We start from the raw sequence: 15,490 nt of genomic DNA, 5'->3' as shown, positions 1-15,490 counted from the left end.
GGCAGTGTCAGAAGGTGTCTAGATTCTGTACCGCCCTATCTGCTGGGGCTTCCGCCCTGTGTTCTTGTATCAAGCCAGCATCTGACCCCTCTGAGTAGGAAGTGAAAACAACACAACTCACAAAATGTTGCAAATATCTGTGTGTGCTGGCGCATACCTGTGATCCCAGCTCTTGGGAGGCTGAGGCAGGAGGATCACCACAAGTTCGATGGCAGCTTGGGTAGTGACTTCAAGGTCAGCCTAAACTACAGAGCAAGACTCTGTTTCAACAATAACAACAACACAACAACAAAAAATCAGAAGTAGCATGTCCTACGGGTAGAGCGACCAGCCGCCCCAGCATGGCTGGGAGTGGTTTCCCAGAAAGCAGAACTTTCAGGGCTGAAACTGGAGAGTTCCTGTGTCTCCCTGCACAAGGACCGAGACTCACTCCTAGCTGGGGAGTCCACAGGCAGGAAAAGCCACCTCCCTTGGGAGCCACCAGTTTTGTCTACCCCTGGGGGGCCGTGGACAGGAGCTGAGAAACAGGACAAGAATCTAAACTATCAGGTTGGGTCTCAAGTCTGCCATGGAGCTTGAGCTGTGTGGCGAAACTGAGGCAACGAGTCAGGGATGTAGCCACTCCAGAAGGTAAGGGAAGCTGTGATGTCATGTGTCCCTGGGCACCATGACCACCTTCTGCACCCCCCCCCACAATGCTTTTTCTCCTCTCCCCCAAGTCTGAGGCCTCCCGCCTTGCCCAGGACACAGCTGGAGGGAAAGGCAAGGATGCCAACAAATACGGCGGCGTGCAGAGCAGCCTTGCAGACAGAGGCCTCCCCAAACCCCCCAAGGAGAAGCTGCTGAAGGCTGAGAAGCTGAAGAAGGAGGGTGGCAAGGGTCAGCTCCCCCTGCCCACAGCCAGGCCCCGAGCCCTGGTACAGCAGCAGGCTATGATCCGGGGCTTCACCTACTACAAGGCGGGCCGGCGGGAGGCACCTGAGGCCACGGCCGGTGAGTGGGCAGTCGGGACCTTGGGCATGGGTAGTCACCCCCAGCGTCCCCGTCTTCTCTGCGGTCAGGTGCCCCGATAGCTCCTCACACTGATTGGGTGCTCTTTTCTCAACCACATACTGGGCATAATACCCCACTTCTGGGGCCACTGGCCATGAAATCCTAGAACCAACATCAGGGCCATTTAGTGTCTTTCCATTATTTAAAGCTGTCTTCACTGTCATTGGACTCTTCTTCTTTTTTTTGTTTTTTGGTTTCTGAGACAGGGTCTCACTGTGTAGCCCAGGCTGAACTCACATCAATCCTCTTCCCTCTGCCTCACAAGTGCTGGAATTACAGGCATGCAATACTACACCCAGAAAGTCTTCAAATTTCTGAGCCATCCCCACTGGTGTGACTCCTGCTTCCCTCTCCGAGACCCTCCCCAGACACCTGTTGTACTCAGACACCCCTGAGGGGTGTCCCAAACCTACTGCCCCTTCCTGAGTCCTACCGAGCCCCGGTCCAGCAAGGCCCCAGAGGGACAGGTCCAGGGGGCCGGGGTGGGACAATCAAGGTCCTGGCTCCTTCAAGAGCGCCCTTATTTCTCAGCCCCTCCAGGCTCAGAGGCCTCTTCCCACAGCCCCAGGTGCCAGCTGCTGTCCTTGAGCCCTGCCAGCTCAGCCGGGCCACCACAGGACCTCTGACCCCTGGCTGGGCCACTGCCTGGGAACAGCTGGGGGCATCTGACTCTGCCAGCGAGGCATGTGGGAACAAGGCCCTGCCCTGGCAGGCTGCCGAGGCCACCCGGCCCCCGCACCCGCCCCTGACCAGAGGGATTGGGCCTGTGCTTTGGGGGGCTGGGCAGCTCCGAAGGGCAAAGAGAGAAGAAAAGAAGAAGTCAGGTCATTGTTCTCAAGCCAAGGGCTCTATGTCCCCTCCCTGAGCTGACCAGACAGTCCCTGAGGGCCATCCTGGTAACAACAGCACCACTGCTTTGTTCCCGATGGCAGGATTTTCTGAGCACTTTTTTGCATGCTATGGCATTTACCCTGGCAGCAGCCACATCCGTCAGACGTGGAACAGTTCAGAGACATGGCGTGGCTGGTGGCAGAGCAGGAAGGGAACCAAGTCTGAAGGCTGCAGAGCCTGCCTTGGGACCCTTCACTGCCATCCCTGGAGCCGTGGGGTCTCTGTCCCCTGGCTGTGTGGCATCAAGGCTTCCTGCTTCCCCTAAGGAGGCCCAGTGTGGGGAAGCCCAGGGAAGCAAGTGGGGCAGGGATGACCCAGATATGGTCCCTGTCACCAGCACAGCCCCTGCAGGCACAGCTGAGCAAGGGGACAGAGGCGAGGCAGGATGGTGTGTTCTCTAGGGTCCAGAGGTGACGAAGAGCTGGGTGCACCTGGCCCTTGCTGCCTGAGGGGGCAGACAGTGGGGAGGGACCGGGAGGTAGTCTGTGACCCGAAGCTGAGGTCCCTGCTCCCTGGAATTTCAACTGGAACAGGAAAGAATTGGCAGGAAGTGCTCGACACTTGGGAAAGAAAGAGACCTCAATCGAATTCGCCACCACGGGTTTGCTGGAACCTGTGCAGATATTTTATATGAGTCCTCTTTTGGTCACGGGAGCCTGACGGTGGCCTCAGGACACTCAAGTCGGAGGTAGAAGCTGAGGCCCACTGAGGCTGGGGGACTTGCCCATAAAAATTCACCAGCAATGTTGGGCAAGGTGCTGCACTCCTGTAATCCTAGTGCTCCAGGAGGCTGGGGCAAGAGAATCCTAATTTCAAAGCCAGCCCAGGCAACTTAGTGAGACTCTGTCTCGAAAATCAAAGCCAAGTGTGGCAGCACACATCTGTAAGCTCAGCACTCTGGGAGGCTGAGGCAAGACGATTGCAAGTTCTAGCATAGCCTGGTCAACTTAGTGACTTAGAGAGATTCTGTCTCAAATTAAAAAAAATAAAAAGGGCTGGGGATGTAGCTCAGGGCAAAGGCCCTGGGTTCAACCCCCAGTACTGCAAATATATGGCAGTAATAATAACAAAATTAAAAAGGGGCTGGGGAATCTAGCTTAGTGGTAGAGAGAGCTGGGTTCAATCCCAGTACTGCTCCCCCACAAAAAAATTCACCTAGGGCAAGGTGGGAGATGGGGGTGGGGCTGGGGACCCTAAACCCTGCCTGCCCCTCCCCACCATGCCGTCTCTCTGCAGATAACGCCCTCAAAGGCACCTCACGGCTGGAGCAGCTGCCACCCAAGGCAGAGGGCAGGGACCCCGAGCCCAACTCTGCCAAGCAGGATGAGGCTGCGACCGAGGCTTCAGAGGGCACTGACCTGGGCCCTGGCACCTCCAGCTCCATCCCAACCACCACCACCAGCACCCCGACTCCTACCATCAGTCCCCTGCCCACAGAGCCACCTTCACGCCTTGAAGTCCCCAACCAAGGTGAGTCAGCACACTGCAGCCCACGGCCAAATCCAGCACATGCCCATTTGCATGACCTGGAATCCCAGCACTCAGAAAGCCGAGGCAGAAGGATCTCGGCAAGTTCCAGGCCAGCTTGTGCTAATATACACAGTACATTCAAGGTCAGTCTGGCATACACAGGGAGACCCTGTCTCAAAAAGCAAAAACAACAAAATAAAAAACTAACTAAGAGACTATGAGACTGAAGTTTGTGGTCTACAAAGCCTAAGATATGTACTGTCTGTTTCTTTGCAGGAAAATGTGGCTGACATTTAAAGTAGCTATAAAATGGGTTTGTTTTCAACCAATGCTTCTTCATATGTGACCTCCAGCTGGACACAGTGGTGCACACTTATAATCCTGGCTACTTGGGAGGCTGAGACCAGAGGATCACAATTTTGAGGCTGGCATGGCCAACTTACAGACACCCTGTATTAAAAGAAAATTAAATTTAGGGGCTGGGGATTTAGCTCAGTGGCACTGCACCTGCCTCGAAAGCCCAAGGTCCTGAGTTCGATTGTCAGTACTGCCCACAAAAAAATTAAATAGCAGTCTGGGAGCCAGACTTGATAGTGCTGCCCACCCGCGAACCCAGCACTCTGGGAGGTTGTGGAAGGAGAATTATCAATTTGAGCCCAGCCTGGACAACTGGGTTCAGTCCCCAGCACCACCGCCAAAAAAAAAAAGTGACCTAGAGTCCCACTGTCAAATCCAGCAACTGTTTTCATTCCTTTATTTCTTCTGTCCTGTCTTTGGCTGTTCGGTTTGTTTTTTCTGGTGCTGGGGATGGAACCCAGGATCTCGAGCACGCTAGGGAAGCACTTTTCCACTGAGCTACAACCCCAGACCAGCCTGGCCTTAAACTGTCAATCCTCCTGCTTCAGCCTCCTGAGTGCTGGGATTAAAAGCATGTGCCACACGCCTGGCTCTTCACCATTTTTATGAGCACATTTATAGTTTTGATTTGTGTCTCACGGTAGAAACTTCCCACCGGGCCAGGGATTTACCTCAGTGGTTCTACCACCTGCCTTGCAAGTGCGAGGTCTGGAGTTCAATCCCTGGTACCAAAAAAAAAAGAAAGAAAGAAAGAAATCTCCCTCAATAAATCATCCATCCCGCCCTTCTGGTCAGTTCTGGCTGTGAGTGACAAGCCTGTGGCTGTGGACCAGTTCCTGCTCAGGCCCATGCGTTCTGCTCATGTGCGTCTGTCTTAAAGGATTCAGCAGCTGGGTGCACAACAGCTGCGGCCCCAGTGTTGCCTCCCAGTGCTGTTTCTGATGTCAGAAACCTGGAAATAACCTAAGGAGCTGACTGTAATAATTAGAGGGCGTCTCTGTCTGGTGGCCTGGAGGACCCAAAACTCACATCATCAAAAGGCTACTTAATGATGTGAAAAATTGCTCAGTGGAAGGAAAACACAGGATCCATAAAACTGTCTTCAGAGCAGTCACAATCTCTAGAAGTGTGCCTGCGTGATGACACATGTGAAGAAAAAAGAAAAGGAAAGAAATACAACAAGTTTAAAATTCTCTTTTGAAGTGGGGTGTGGTGGCACACGCCTGTAATCCTAGCACTTGGGAGGCTGAGGCAGGAGGATTGCTGAGAATTTGAGGTCGGCTTGGGCTCCATAGTGAGTTCAAGACCAGCCTAAACTATACAGCGAGGTCCCTCTCAAAAAACCAAAGAAAATTTTCTTTTCCTTTGGATAATGGAATTCTTTTTAGGATTTCTTAAAGGAATTTTAATTTTTTTAATGGACAAATTCATCACTGCATGTATTTATGGTACACAAAATGATATTTTGATAGATTTCATCTTGGTGATAGGGAGTAGCTAGATCAGGTTATTACCATATGTACTGCCTTATATACTTATCATATTTTTGTAGTAAGAATATTTAAAATCTATTCTCTTAGCCAATTTCAAGTATACAATACACTGAACATATTCTTACTAAGCAAAATTTTGAATCCTTTGACCACAGACTCCCAGTCTCCTACTCTACTCTGCTTCTGTGAGATTGAATTTTTTTAGATTCCACATATAACCTGAGTTCAATCCCCGGTACCAAAATAATAATGATGATAATAATAATAATAATAATAATAATAATAATAGATTCCACCTATAATATATAATGGGATTTTGAGTTATAAATGTTTTTTATTTAATATATTTATATACAATATATTAATATTTAAAAATAAATATTTTTATGGTTTTATTTTGGTTTTTGGTTTGTTTTGAGACAGGCTGACACTGTGTAGCCCAGGCTGGCCTCAAACTTGCTGCCATCCTCCTGCCTCAGCCTCCTGAGTGCTGGAATGACAGGTGTATGCCACCACACCCAGTTTAAATTTTGAATGATATTTATCTTCTCCATTCTCCTTTGTTTCTTACAACGACCAGGCATCATATTGATCCTGGAGAAAGGTGGGCGGTTCCCAGACAAAAACACCAGGGGGATTGAAGTGAGACCCAGATCACATTTCTGGGACCATTGCTTTGGCTCAGGGCCAGGGCTCTGTGTGCTAAACACTGCACCCCGGCTCCTGCAGGCAGGGAGGCCAGCTGCGAGGGCACCCTCCGGGCCGTGGACCCCCCAGTGAGGCACCACAGCTACGGGCGCCACGAGGGGGCCTGGATGAAGGACCCTGCTGCTCAGGATGACAGGATCTATGTCACCAACTACTACTATGGCAACAGCCTGGTGGAGTTCCGCAACCTGGAAAACTTCAAGCAAGGTCAGGGTCCTGGAAATGGGAGGGGAGGAGGGGGGCAGCTTGGCAGTTTCCCTTGAGAGCCTGCCTTCCTTTGCCACCCCGGATGGCTCCAGATTATCATCTGCTGGGGGAATGGGGCAGTTCCCCCAGACCCCACGGCACCCCCTGGGTGCTGGCGCCACACCAAAAACCAAAGACAGAGGCTAAGACGGTCCCGCCTCCTGCATGTCACTTCCTGTCTGAGGCTCCACTTGCTGAGGGCTGCTTCGTGCCATTCACCCTGTGGCATCTGCCCGTCGCCAGGAATGGGGGCTGTTCCCTGTTCTACAGGCGAGCAGCCCCAGGCCTTAGGGGAGTTGCGATACCCACCAGGGACCTTGGTGTCACTGCTGTTAGCAAAGGGAAGGGTGGAATTGGGGTTCTCAGGTCTGAGGCATGGTGGCAGGAGGGGACTGCAGCCACCCTCCAGAAAGCTGCAGTCCAGCGTGGAGACAAAGGTGTAGAGAGGCAGTTGGGGTCCAGTGACGGGGGCACAGCTCAGAGCACTGTGGGGAGCCAGCCCAGGGGGCAAGGAAGACTTCCAAGGGCAGAGGCACAGGAGGAAGGCAGGCAGCAGAGGAAAGGCTGGTCCAGGCAGGAGGCCCAGCATGTGCAAAGGCCCTGGGACAAGACACAGGGCTGGGTTCACCATGCATCTCAATCCTAGCTATGCCAGGCACACGGGGTGGCATTAGCACCTCCCGCATGGCACTGTAGTGGTGAAATAAGTGGACTGTCTTGCTGGTCTTCCGGAGGCTTGGGGTGACCTCTGCCCTCGATCGCAGGCCGCTGGAGCAACATGTACAAGCTGCCCTACAACTGGATCGGCACAGGCCACGTGGTATACCAGGGCGCCTTCTACTACAACCGCGCCTTCACCAAGAACATCATCAAGTACGACCTGCGCCAGCGCTTCGTGGCCTCCTGGGCGATGCTGCCCGATGTGGTGTACGAGGACACTACGCCCTGGAAGTGGCGGGGGCACTCGGACATCGACTTTGCCGTGGACGAGAGTGGCCTATGGGTCATCTACCCTGCCGTGGACGACCGCGACGAGGCCCAGTCCGCGGTGATCGTGCTGAGCCGCCTGGACCCCGGTGACCTCTCCGTGCACCGCGAGACCACATGGAAGACGCGGCTGCGGCGGAGCTCGTACGGAAACTGCTTCCTGGTGTGCGGCATCCTGTACGCCGTGGACACCTACAACCAGCATGAGGGCCAGGTCGCCTATGCCTTCGACACCCACACGGGCACGGACGCGCGTCCCCAGCTGCCGTTCCGCAACGAGCACGCCTATACCACTCAGATCGACTACAACCCCAGGGAGCGCGTGCTCTACGCCTGGGACAACGGCCACCAGCTCACCTACGCCCTCCACTTTGTGGTCTGAGCGGGAGAGGCCTGGTGGTGGGGCCTCTCCAGCATCTCCTGCAGCGACGCCACCAAATAGTTACCCGGAGCTGGGTGGCATGCTTCCTCAGCACCCGTGGGGCGGCCCTGGCTTCTACTCCAAAGCATCAAGCTTTACATGTAATCACCCTTTCAACACTCTCGAATTCTCCCTTGGAGGAAGAGATCATAGCTCTTCTATGGGTGTGATGGTGCACCCTTGTAATCCCAGCACTCAGGAGGCTGAGGCAGGAGGATTGAGACCCTTCCTCAAAAAAACCAAAAAAGGCCCATTTAACAGATGAAGAGCGTGAGGCCCAGAGAGGCCGGCCATGTTGTCCTTGCCCCATTCTGCAAATGGGGGAACCTCGCCAAGCTCTTGCCTCTTTCCCCTGCCTCCCCTCCCTCAGCTCTCTCTCCCTCCCCAGGGCTACTCAAGGCCCAAAGCCCTTGGGGCCAATGCACTGATTTTCTGCCACTCTAGGCCTCTGTTTTTGTTTTTTTGTTTTTTGTTTTGGTACCAGGGATCGAACTCAGGACCTTGTGCTTGTGCAGCAGGCACCGGAACCATTGAGCTAAATCCCTGACCCCATGTTTTTTTTTGTTTTGAAACAGAGTTGCTCTGTAGCCCAGGCTGGCCTTGAACTCGCAGCCATCCTCCTGCCTCGGCCTCCTGAGTGCTGGCATCACAGGTGTGCGCCCCCGGCCCAGGTGGCTGGCCCTCTTCTGGCTGAGCCAATGGTGGCCTTGGGCTTCAGGCCCCATGGCCAGCGTCCCTGTTCCTTGCCTTGGGTCAGCCCCATGCCCCACCCGCCCGCTGTCCGGCCACATTCCAAATGGCCACCGTCACCTCGCCACTGAGAGAAACCACACCCAGACAGAAGCTGGCCCAGGTCCTGGCCCCTCCCTCTGTCCTCGCCTGGGTGGCCCCTTGTGTCCCTTGGTGCCGTCATTTGTTGTGCAGCAGCTGAGGAGGCTGAGGCAGCTGCCTGCCAACAGCAGCTCTGCCCGGGTGTGGCACTCACTGCCTGGATTCCCTCCGCCCAGCAGCGCTCTGGCCTCAGACCCAGGCCTGGCGCCTGCCCAAGCCTTCGGGCCTGGGCTCCTTTCTCTACAGGCTCCAAAGCCACTGCTCACACACTCAGGGGCCTCTCCAGGTCTGTCCTGAGCAAGGGCCTGGCTAGGCAGCATAGGGTCCGGAAGGCAGGGAGACCCAGGGCCTCTGGGTGGGGGAAGGCAGAGAACAGCAGGGATGGGGGACCAGGCCTGAGCACCGGGCTGGCCCTGCCTTTGAGATGTCAGTGCCAGGGCTGGCAAGCTGGGGACTTGGGTCGAGGAGGCACAGGAAGGGCTGCCTGGCCCCATGGCCACTCCTCAGGCCTGCCCTCCACTTTGGATGGGATCTTTTGAGCTAGAAAGAAGTTCTGTAGCCAACTTTGTTCTGCCAAAGAGAAAAAAGCCCATAAAGGTTTAGAGGGTGGCTTGGAGCCACACAGGAAGCAGGACCCAGTGCATCTCCTTCTGGAAGGGCTTTGTACCCTTTATTCTTCCAGCTCAACTCAGAGGCAGCTCTGCCAGGGGTGAGGAGGGCACTGTAGACACCCAGCACCAAGCCACTGAGCACCAAGCCACCTAGCACCTTTGAAGGCACCTGTGCCAATCCCCACCCAGCCCAGGAGCCGATCTCTTCCTTGTGCCCCTTGCAGTCCCCAGGATATCTGTGGATTTATAGACCCACCCAGGGTGTGGTGGCATACTCGGGCGTCCCAGCTCTCAGGAGGCTGAGGTGAGAGGATTTCTGTGAGTTCTAGGCCAGTCTAGGCTACATAATGAGTTTAAGGCCAGCCTGAACTACAAAGTGAGACCCTCTCTCAAAAAATGAAACTAAATAAATAAAAATAAAGACCCAGTTACTCCATTAGGAAATTCAGCTGCCCGGCCAGGAGAAATGCAGCTGGTGCTGAGTACATTTCTTCTGTTTTTTGTATGCTGCAAGTCACCCCTGAAATAGAGGAGAAGAAGACGCCAGCCCAGCCAGGTCTGACTCACAGTGGTGGACACATCCAGCCTCCCCGACCTGCCACTGCCCAAGCCTCTTCAGGGGGCTACCAGCCCGGCCCTGCCCTCTGCCCTGGCCGTGGGTTTTACAGGCCAAGTGCTCTGTGATCTCACAGCCTGGCCAAGTGAGCAGCATCTCCATTAGTCTGAGGCAGAGGAGACTTGGAACAGGTGGATTTCTTTTCTTTTTCTTTTTCCTTTTTTTTTTTGAGACAGAGTCTCAGTATGTAACCCAGTCTGGCCTCGAACTCACTTCAGTCCTCCCGCTTTAGCCTCCCGAGTGCTGGGATTACAGGCATGGGCAACCACAGCAGGCAAACAGGTGGTCTTGAAAAAGTAAAGGACAAGCGGCTGCATCCCCCAGATACTCCTGAGGTGCCCTCTGTTTTCAGCCCCTTGTCTGTACTATGAAGTAACTCCGATTCTTTGCCTCCTTTACAGATGGAGCCCCGAGAAGTTGTCACTTGTCATGGAGGGAATTAAGGGAACCATTAGGTTTAAAAATAGATCACAGCTCAGTGTGATGGTGCACAGCTATAATCCCAGCACTCAGGAGGCTGAGGCAGGAGGATCACCCGAAAGTTGGAGGCCAGCCTGGGCTACATAGTGAGTTTGAGTCTAGTCTGACCTACATAGCGAGACCCCATCTCATAAAAATGAAGTCGTTTAGCTGAGAAGCAACAGTGCTGAGCAAGCCGCATGCATGTCCTGTTCACACAGCATTGAACACATACTCTGAATGTACCTATTTCACAGACAACACTGAGGCAAAAGGGACCTACCCAAGGTCACACAGCAGCCTAGTCTGCGGCAGACCTGGGGTTTCAGGCTGGGCAGAGCACTTCTTTGCCAACTGCAGCCTTTCTGGTGGCAGCTCTGGAAATGGTAGCTGTTACTCTTACCCAGCGTGGCCAGGCGAGAAACCCTAAGAAGAGGTCTGGAGCCAACTTGTACAGAGCCTTGAATGCCAAGCCCAGGGGTGGCCACCTCCAATCACATTAGAAACAAGGCCGAATATAAAGTCCTAGAGGAGGGGCCGGGGATGTGGCTCAGTGGCGCCGCTGCCTGCCTAGCAAGCTCAAGGTCCTGTGTTCAATCCCCGGTACAAAAAATTAAAAAATAAATAAAGTCCTAGAGGAAAGGGAATTCTCTTTTTTCTTTTTTGGTAACAGGTAACAGGGATTGAACTCCGGTCCTTTTGCATTTTCGAGGCTGGTGGCAGAACCATTGAGCTAAATCCCTCGCCCCAAGGAAAGGGAATTCTAAGATGGATTATAGTGGAGTTTTGTCTATTCCCTGGGGATAGGAGGCCGAGAAGGGCTGCTATTGGGAACTGGGAACTGGGACCAGTTCCATTTGTGGACCTGGAGGCTCTAAAGGAGATCTGAGGCTCAGCACTTTTTAAAAAGGACCCAGCCCTTCTTACCCACTGCATCTGTGAAGGCAGAGGAAGCTGCCTTCTATGTCTCTTGTTTGGTTTTTTGAGATGGTCTTGCTATGCACCCCAGGCTGGCCTGGAACTCATGGTGATCCTCCTGCCTCAGCTTCCCGAGAGAGAGCTGGGGTTATAGGTGTGCACCACCATGCCCAGCTTTGCCGCCAGGGTTTCTGAAAAGTGAGAGGTGATATAAGGGGGGCTGCCACCATGGGCCCCTCCCCAGTCCGAGCTCTCTGGGGAGGAAGAAGCCGCCTCTGTCTGGGGGGTAGCCCAAAGGTGCAGTGGGGACCATGCCAGGCCTCCCACAAGCCGTTTCCAGAACAGCTTTTGCCCAAGCCACACCGGAAGCCAAGGTGGTTATGGCAGGATGTGGTGCTTCGAGGCTGTCGGAGATGGAGGTGGCGCCACGCACCTGGACAAGGTCCTCCCAGGGCCTGGGGTGCTGACTTGCTTCGGCCGAGGCCACGCAGCTTAGGGGGACAGAGGACCCAAGCCACACCTCACAGAGCTGGGGGCAGCTGGGTAGACATTGTCACTACACCAAGGAGCCCCGAGCCAGGCAGTATCTTCCCCACAGGTGAGGAACCTCCCAGTTCCAAGGGCTGAGCTCCCTGCTCAGGGTGGATCTCTAACAAGGAGAGTTGAGATCAGAACAAAGCTGGGCACGAGAGTGCACAGCTGAGATCCCAGTACCCGGGAGGCTGAGACAGGAGGATCTCTGCAAGTTTGAGGCCAGCCTGGGCTACATAGTGAGTTCAAGGCCAGAGTGGGCTTCATAATGAGACCCTGTCTCAAAGAAAAAAACATATATATATATATTTGAACCAGGTCTGTTTTTAAACCCCAAAACTAACTCTTGTTAGGAACCTTGTAACTAGTAATGTTTTCAGCTCCTGGAAAGCTCAAAGTCAAATCTGAATTCATTTTTAACAACTGTGCTGTCTCCTACTGGACTCTGCTTGTATATAGCCTGATCGATTTGTATTCCATTGTATTGTATCAATTTTTATAAGTTGCCACAATACCTTTCTTCCAACAAGGTGGTGTATACCTAAATAAAATACATGGTCAAAAGCTAGATTGACTGCCACCTGCCCCGCAAGTGCAGGCACCTGAGTTCAATCCCCAGTAACAAAAGAAAAAAAGCTAGATTGAAAATTCTTGACTAAATGCTGTGGTCTGGGGCTGGGGAAGTAGCTCAACTGTAGAGTGTTTGTCAAGCATGTGACAGACTTGGGTATGGTCCCCTGTTTCCTATTATATATTATCTGTCTTTTATTTTGCTCTTTATTTATGCTTTTGGTCATATGAAAGAAACCATTGTGGTATTTAAGCTTCTGTGTGTACCTGATTTATTTCACCTAACATGATAATCTCAAAGTGCATCTATTGTCCTACAGATGATTGAAGTTTATCCTCCTTTTTTTTTTTTTTTTTTTTTTTTTGGTACCGGGGATTGAACTCTGGTCCTTCCACTTGCAGGACAGGCAGCGGGACCACTGAGCTAAATCCTCAGCCCAAGTTTATCCTTGATGGCAGAGTAGTACTCCACTGTGAATAAATACCACAGTTTTTTTTATCCATTCATCTGTTGATAGACATATAGGTTGCTTCCAAGATTTAGCTGTTCTGAATTGTGCTGCTGTAAATATGGGTATGCATGTATTACTGGAATATGATGTCTAATTCTTCTGGGAAGATACCTAGAACAGGAACATCTGGGTCAAATAGAATTTCTAATTTTAGTTTTTTTTGAAGAATATTGATTTCCATAGAGGTTGTACTAGTTTACATCCACCACATTTAGTAAATTTTTTTTTTTTTTGGTACCAGGGATCGAACTCGGGTCCTTGCCCTTGCACAGCAGGTGGCAAAACCACTGAGCTAAATCCCCGGCTCCATTTAGTAAATTTTTTAAAAATAATTTTGGTCAGACGTGATTGTGCACACCTGTAATCCCAGCTACTCTAGAAACCGAGGCAGAAGGACCAAAAGCTTGAGGCTAGCCCAGACAATTTAGTGAGAACCTGCTCAAAATTAAAAAGGGAGCAAGCTCAGTACTAGAGTGCCCCCAGGTTCAATCTCCAACACTACACATGCACCCCAAAGTCTGTCATGACAACTGGCCTTGCTGTTCTGCTGTCACTGGAACTAACCCAAGGAAGAAGCTATGCCAGATCTAACTGAGGCCACTGTGAACGAACCCTCTCCAGGGACAGAGGACAGGGAGCACCCCAGTGGTGCTCAAGTAACACCAGTCCCTGCCCCTAGCTTCTTGTGCTGGCCACAGAGAGAACTGATTTCCGTGTTTGCTCCTGGGTCAGAGATGCAGGGATGGGGGACAGGTGAGAATGGAACAAAGAGCCCAGCGTGGTGGCGCACACCTGTCATGCTACTGCTTAGGAGGAGTCTGCAAAGTTCAAGGCCAGCCTGAGTTACCTAGTGAGTTCAAGGCCAGCCGGAACTACAAAGGGAGACCCTGTCTCCAAACCGAAAAGGTATTAGTGACAACGTCTGCTTTTCCTAAGACGATGAGTATTACGAGTTGGGATGGGGAGTCAGACTTTACTTAAACTTGTGTTCCTCAAACTTTAGTCACTCAGGTACCCTCTCCCTTTCCCATCTGCACGGGACTTGCTGATGCTCTTAGACCATCTGTTGCTCTTACCAGGATAAAATGGGGCAGGGGGTGAAGGCTGAGACAGGGTCTCACTATGTAGCCCAGGCTGGCCTTGAACTCATTATGTAGTCCAGCCTGCCCTCAAACTTGCAGTGACCCTCCTGCCTCAGTCTCCTTCCCAGGTGCTGGGATGACAGGAGTGCAGAACCACACTGGGCTTTAGAACTGTTCTATTTCCAAAAGAAGATTTATAAGCTGTTAACCAACAATGCAATTTTAAGATAGAGACTTTTATTACAATACTAAAAAGGCAGTATCCGTGGCCTGAAGTACTTGGGGACCACAGACTGGGCTGCTACCTTGAAATCGAGCAGTGCGGCTGCATTCCGGGCTGCGCCAAGCCTGCAGAGCCCCTGCCCTGTCACCTCCCTTTGTGAAAAAGGAAGATGGCAAATGTTGAGGGATAGAGGGCAAGTGACGCTGTCCCCGATGTGACCAGGGGAGAGGATCTGTGATGGTTCAGATCTGGACGCCCCCATGAGCCTCAGGCACTCAAGGTGGGGCTCTGGAGAGGAGATTGGGTCATGGGGCTCGGAGCTGCCTTGCTGAGCTGACTGACAGGCGTGCACCACCCTGCGTGTGCAGTTGGCAAGGGAGAGTCTGAGCCATAGGCTGTGTCCTGTGCTCAAGCCCACCCTAAAACACGGCACCAGGAGATCCAACTCTAGTCCATCACCTCACATCAGATTAACTGGGGAGCCCCGAGGGGGGCAGGGCAGCGCACACTGTACTCCCAGCACCCAGGAGGCTGAGGCAGGAGGATCGTCGTGAGTTTGAGGCCAGCCTGGGCCACATAGTTGAGACCCTGTCTCAAAAACAAAAAACCAGCCGGGGGTTTAGCTCAGTGGTTCCGCCCCACCTGCCTTGTGAGCACAAGGTCCTGAGTTTGATCCCCCATACCAAAAAAACCCCCCCAAAAACCAGAAGCGGTCGGGAGTTTTAAAGGATGCTCGTGCCCAAGAGCCCTGACCATGACACCAGAGTCTCTGAGAGCAGAGCCAGAGATGTGGGGGCGCCCACAGACCTGGGGAGATCACACCCCCAGCTGGGAGGAGGCCCCAGGAACAGCCGTGGCGGAGACCGGTATCCTGGGGCACAGGCCACGGCGGCCAGAGAGCGAGGCAGCACAGAAGGGCGGGCAGTGCAACGCCCGCTGCCCACGGTCCTGCCAGCCACTGGCCAGATCCCACATTCCTGCAGGGACCGGGGCTCACAGCGAAGCCTGCGGCGGGTGATGACCACCAAGACCCATCTGCGTGAGCACAGGGCGGCTTCCACTGCCGAGGGGCGCCCACCAGCCTGGCTGCTTGGCTCCCAGCCCTCATTTCAGCCGCCCAAGGACAGACAGCTCATTCTCTCCCTTGGCCGGAGGCGGTCCCTCGCCCTCCCTGCCTGGCTGCCCCACGGCCCCGTTGTCCCTGACCCCACCCAAACCAGAGTTGGCCTTCCTCGTGCTCAGCACCAGAGTGGACTACACCAGGGTATGCAAAAATCAAGCTCCCCAGGTCCTCGGCCAGGTGCAGTGGTTCACATCTATAATCCCAGTACTCAGGAGGCTGAAGCAGGAGGATCGCAGTGAGTTCAAGACCAGCCTGGGCTACACAGTGAGTTCAAGGCCAGCCTGAACTACATAGCAAGACCCTGTCTCAAAAAACAAACAAACAAAACCCTCAAACAAACAAAAATTTAAAAATAAGATCCATATGTATACTATGGTTTTGTTCCTAT

At 53.0% G+C, this 15,490-nt stretch overlaps 2 protein-coding genes across 3 annotated transcripts in view; one reads left to right on the top strand and one right to left on the bottom strand.

Moving 5' to 3' along the window:
* Positions 1–685, bottom strand: part of Nr6a1 (nuclear receptor subfamily 6 group A member 1) — a 226,261-nt gene extending 225,576 nt beyond the window's left edge. Inside the window, exon 1 of the mRNA XM_087182763.1 lies at positions 158–685. The gene's annotated coding sequence lies outside the window, so the exon portion shown is untranslated. The remainder of the gene's footprint in view (positions 1–157) is intronic.
* Positions 1–12,415, top strand: part of Olfml2a (olfactomedin like 2A) — a 29,130-nt gene extending 16,715 nt beyond the window's left edge. For both annotated transcript variants that reach the window (XM_013073678.3, XM_087182758.1), the window contains 4 exons: positions 720–993; positions 3,181–3,414; positions 5,994–6,179; positions 6,983–12,415. In XM_013073678.3, the coding sequence (XP_012929132.2) occupies positions 720–993; positions 3,181–3,414; positions 5,994–6,179; positions 6,983–7,587 (1,299 nt within the window). In that variant the 3' untranslated portion in view covers positions 7,588–12,415. The remainder of the gene's footprint in view (positions 1–719; positions 994–3,180; positions 3,415–5,993; positions 6,180–6,982) is intronic.
* Positions 12,416–15,490: the final 3,075 nt, after the last annotated feature.

The sequence above is a fragment of the Heterocephalus glaber genome, unplaced genomic scaffold (assembly GCF_053883595.1).
Source record: "Heterocephalus glaber isolate CG9 unplaced genomic scaffold, H.glaber_assembly_v1.0 deba00001479, whole genome shotgun sequence".
Lineage (NCBI taxonomy): Eukaryota > Metazoa > Chordata > Mammalia > Rodentia > Bathyergidae > Heterocephalus > Heterocephalus glaber.
The sequence above is the reverse complement of the archived record's forward strand: the minus strand, read 5'-3'. Positions and strand labels throughout refer to the sequence as shown.